Genomic DNA, 3,754 nt, shown 5'->3' on the forward strand with positions numbered 1-3,754 from the left:
GGAACAACCTCCCTGGTGAGTTCTTTCAAAAACTGTTTGGAAAGTTAACAAAAAGAACTGATACCAAATATTGTTTAGATTTACATTTATTTTTTCCTCACTTTGTTAATAGACAAAAATAAACTAGTAACACATATATTTTTAAAGCATTCTTACTTTGCATAATTTTTCCACATGCTCCAAAACTTTTGTACAGTACTATCTGTAAAGGAATTGCTAGAAGAGCAGTAGCTGCTGGTGAAACCTATGAGAAAGGAAGCACAAGACAGTGAGCCCTAAGCTGAACCTGTCCCCTGTCTCTACCTACTTGCCTAACTACCATAGGCAGTAGAGGACAACTGGGCGACAATCCCATCTTAAGATATAGGTGATAACACAGAACAAAGACAATGCAAACAACAAACAGGAAGTCAGTTAGCCAAGGGGTCAAAACCGGTCGAGGAGCACAGTACAGAATTAAAATCCAAGAGAGTAGTCACAAGAAAAATCAAACATCAGAAATATAAATACAATCAGAAACATTTCAGAGCCAGCACACACATAAAGGCAAATAGCAAGCACTAAGGTGAGGGTGGGAAAACAATATATAGGAAGAAAGAACCCACACCAGACTTGATTGCAAGGAAAGATGTCAATCACACAAGTAAGGCCAGTTGCAGATGGCCATGTTGCAACCGTCCTGCTGTGAATTAAAAGCACAGGCGGAATACAGGGGACATGGGGATATTCCCCACCCGTGTGTCCTCTGTGCATGGGCCGTGGTTCCTTTCAGTAAATGAATAGGAGCCATGGAAGCACAGGCCGCAAAATAGGACAGAAATATGACCTCTTCAATATTTTGCACACCAGACTGTCAGTCTGCACATATGACCATGAAATTCACGGTTGTGTGTACGGGACCATAGAAAAGAATGGGTCAGTGTGATAGTACACTGACCCACACCATGGTTGTCTGCAAGAGCCTTAGGCTGAGATTAACTATTTGAGAAGCAGAGGGAAACAAAGGAGTAAGAGATGAGTGTGTTGGTAAATCAATTACAGAGGTGATAGAATAGAGCTGTATTCAGACAGAGCAACAAAAACCTAAAGCAAGGAATCATAACTGAACATGCCTCTTGCACCGCAGCATGCAAGCGGAGGGAGGCGCAGAGGCCTGAACAGGCAAAGAGGTTACACTATCGCTCTCTCTTTATATATGTAGGCTTCATGTCTGATATTTTTATATATTTTATACATTTCACAACTTGAAAGAAAAACACTGACAAGAAATAAATAAGCTAAAAATACTGTAATAAATTAATGATTTATACACATCACATATAGCATATATACAATATATACACATCACAACTACGTAAAACAGAGTTGCCATAAGGGAATTGCATGACACCATACCTTCAATATTGCTTCTTATCTCTTATTATGCATTTACAAAATAGATTTCATTATAAAACACATATGCAGGCCATATATTACCATCTCAGTACTGATACAAGACAGGCTGGCTGTTCAATGGTCACATGCCTTTATAGAGGACCTTTCATGTGCTCATGCGGTTTTATATACCGCTAGAAAGCTGGGGGGGTGTACCTCAGAGCTCAGCGTCATCACTGGACGGTAGGGAACGCCCCCTCTGACAATACAGGGCTACGGACCTGTACTGTGAGGCGGGCTATTCCTCATAGACCTGCAATGACACAAGATTATCAGGAACATCCTTCTAACAGTGGGGAGATATCTCCAGCCCCGGGGTACAATACCGGAATTCAGTGCACTGCTGGCTTTCTAGCGACATATAAAACCGCATGTGTATGAGGACATAAAAGATCTTCTTTAATACAGGGATCAGGTTATATATACAGTATGCATGTACAGTACATATGTACTCATCCCCAACTCATATTTAGTTATGCCCTACAATTTTTTTATGAAGCCAGTTTAATACAATACTGCAGGAGGCTAGTAACAACTTGTAGACAGTAGACACAATATCACAAAACAGTATTGACATGAAATGCTGTTTGTCTTTTGGAACACATATCTGGATGTGTCCAACTTAGGGCTAGTTCACAAGGAGTTATTTGGCAGCAGATTTTGACCCGGAATCCACCTCAAAATCCGCTGCCAAAAATTTCTCCCATTGACTTTAATGGGAGCTGCTTGCTTTTTTTTTTCCGCTAGCTAGTAGTGAAAAAAATAAGCGAGCTGCCCTACCTTACCGCGAATTCCACGGCTGAATCAGCCACGGTGTCCGTGGTGTGAGGCTCCAGCCCATTCAATTGGGCCTAATCCGGAGCAGAATGTTGCGACGAGATGCCAGTGAACTGCACCGGCATCTCTTTGTGGCTAGCCGCGACGGAATGTGTACACGTGGAATTCATGTAACTCCATGTGAACTAGCCCTAAAAGAAAAGGTAAGGAAGGACACATTTGTATAAGGAAGTTATCATGTGATCTATGGTAGTACAGTAATCTTAAACCCTGACTCTCTGTCAGTTTTCTGAAACTACTTGCAATTCTTCATATTCTACATACTAGACTCTTGTGTTTGGTCCTGGATTAGTTGCTTCTTAAACCTTGGAAACAAAGAAGCCTTTTCCCAGAATTCCTTTGCCACAAAGTAATAGCAAATGCTATCAAGGCAGCAATTTAGGTCACTAATGCCTTGTGCGACATGAGCATAATCATTCATCTGTTTCAACAGTACACAATTGGATCCTATGGATTCAAGGATAAACCTTACAATATTCACAACTGTAATGGGCAAGAAACAAAATAAAAAGATAACCAGATTCGTTTTCACTATGCTGATGGATTTCTTAATGTCTTTTTCTTCATTCATGCTCATCTTCTCCTTCTTCTTTAAGGTCTGAATAATTTGTGCTGAACAGAAAATTAGTATGACCATTGGAATACATGACCCTAGGACAGTAAAATATAAGATTCTCTTCAAAGGTCTTGGTGACACTTTTCGGAAGCAAAATGCTGGATTTCGGAATAGATTATTGTTTACTGCCAACTCAAGGTAGAGACGTGTTGCAACAAAGAGTATCCAGACAATCCCACATGCAAACGCTGCCTTTTTCGGAGAGCGTAAGGTTCTTGATCTCATTGGAAATTTTATAGCCACATATCTGTCTACAGATATTAAAGTGATGACAGCAATGCTCATGTATGTGTTCAAAAAATAAGAAAAACGAAGAACATCACAAAACTTATTGCCCAAATGCCATTCATGTTGAGTGGTATATATACGGAAAGGGAGAGTGAACAGCAGGCAGCAGTCACTAAAAAGAAGGCTCATCATGAAGACTCTTGTCTCAGTCCACTTCTTCATCTTAAAGCAGAAAACCCAGACAGCAACCGAGTTGAATATCGTTCCAAAAATAAAGGCACATATAAATAGGGTCATCAAGAAAATTTCCACTTTTGGGTTTCTTGCCACCATGATTGTTGTGCAGTTTGTGCTGTTGCCTGCAATAAAACATAGTCACATAGTTAGTACTGCTGAAAGAAGACATTTCTCAATCAAGTTCAACCAGTTTTCCAATGACCCACAAGGCAAAAACCAAACCTCAAGCCAATTTGCTATAAAAAGTGTCTAAAGTGATCAGACTGGATCAACAGTAATACGGGGATGCTATTTGTTTGCATGTACACAGGATGTACCAGCAGAAACAAACTACCTGTTTTATCTGAAAAAAAAAATCAATTCTCGCACCCCCACCACCCAAAGATAAACTTTTACCAAATA

General features: G+C 40.1%; 1 protein-coding gene across 1 annotated transcript; it reads right to left on the bottom strand.

Moving 5' to 3' along the window:
* Positions 1 to 2,509: 2,509 nt before the first annotated feature.
* On the bottom strand, positions 2,510 to 3,461 carry LOC142196770 (G-protein coupled receptor 35-like). The gene has a single exon (XM_075266743.1). It carries the CDS (start codon positions 3,446 to 3,448, stop codon positions 2,528 to 2,530), a length of 921 nt encoding a protein of 306 aa, XP_075122844.1. The 5' UTR covers positions 3,449 to 3,461; the 3' UTR covers positions 2,510 to 2,527.
* Positions 3,462 to 3,754: the final 293 nt, after the last annotated feature.

The sequence above is a fragment of the Leptodactylus fuscus genome, chromosome 3 (genome assembly GCF_031893055.1).
Source record: "Leptodactylus fuscus isolate aLepFus1 chromosome 3, aLepFus1.hap2, whole genome shotgun sequence".
NCBI classification, from domain to species: Eukaryota; Metazoa; Chordata; class Amphibia; order Anura; family Leptodactylidae; genus Leptodactylus; species Leptodactylus fuscus.

What these genes read in the sequence shown, in the direction of transcription:
- LOC142196770 (XM_075266743.1), bottom strand. Translation starts at nt 3,448, where the DNA reads ATGGTGGCAAGAAACCCAAAAGTGGAAATTTTCTTGATGACCCTATTT.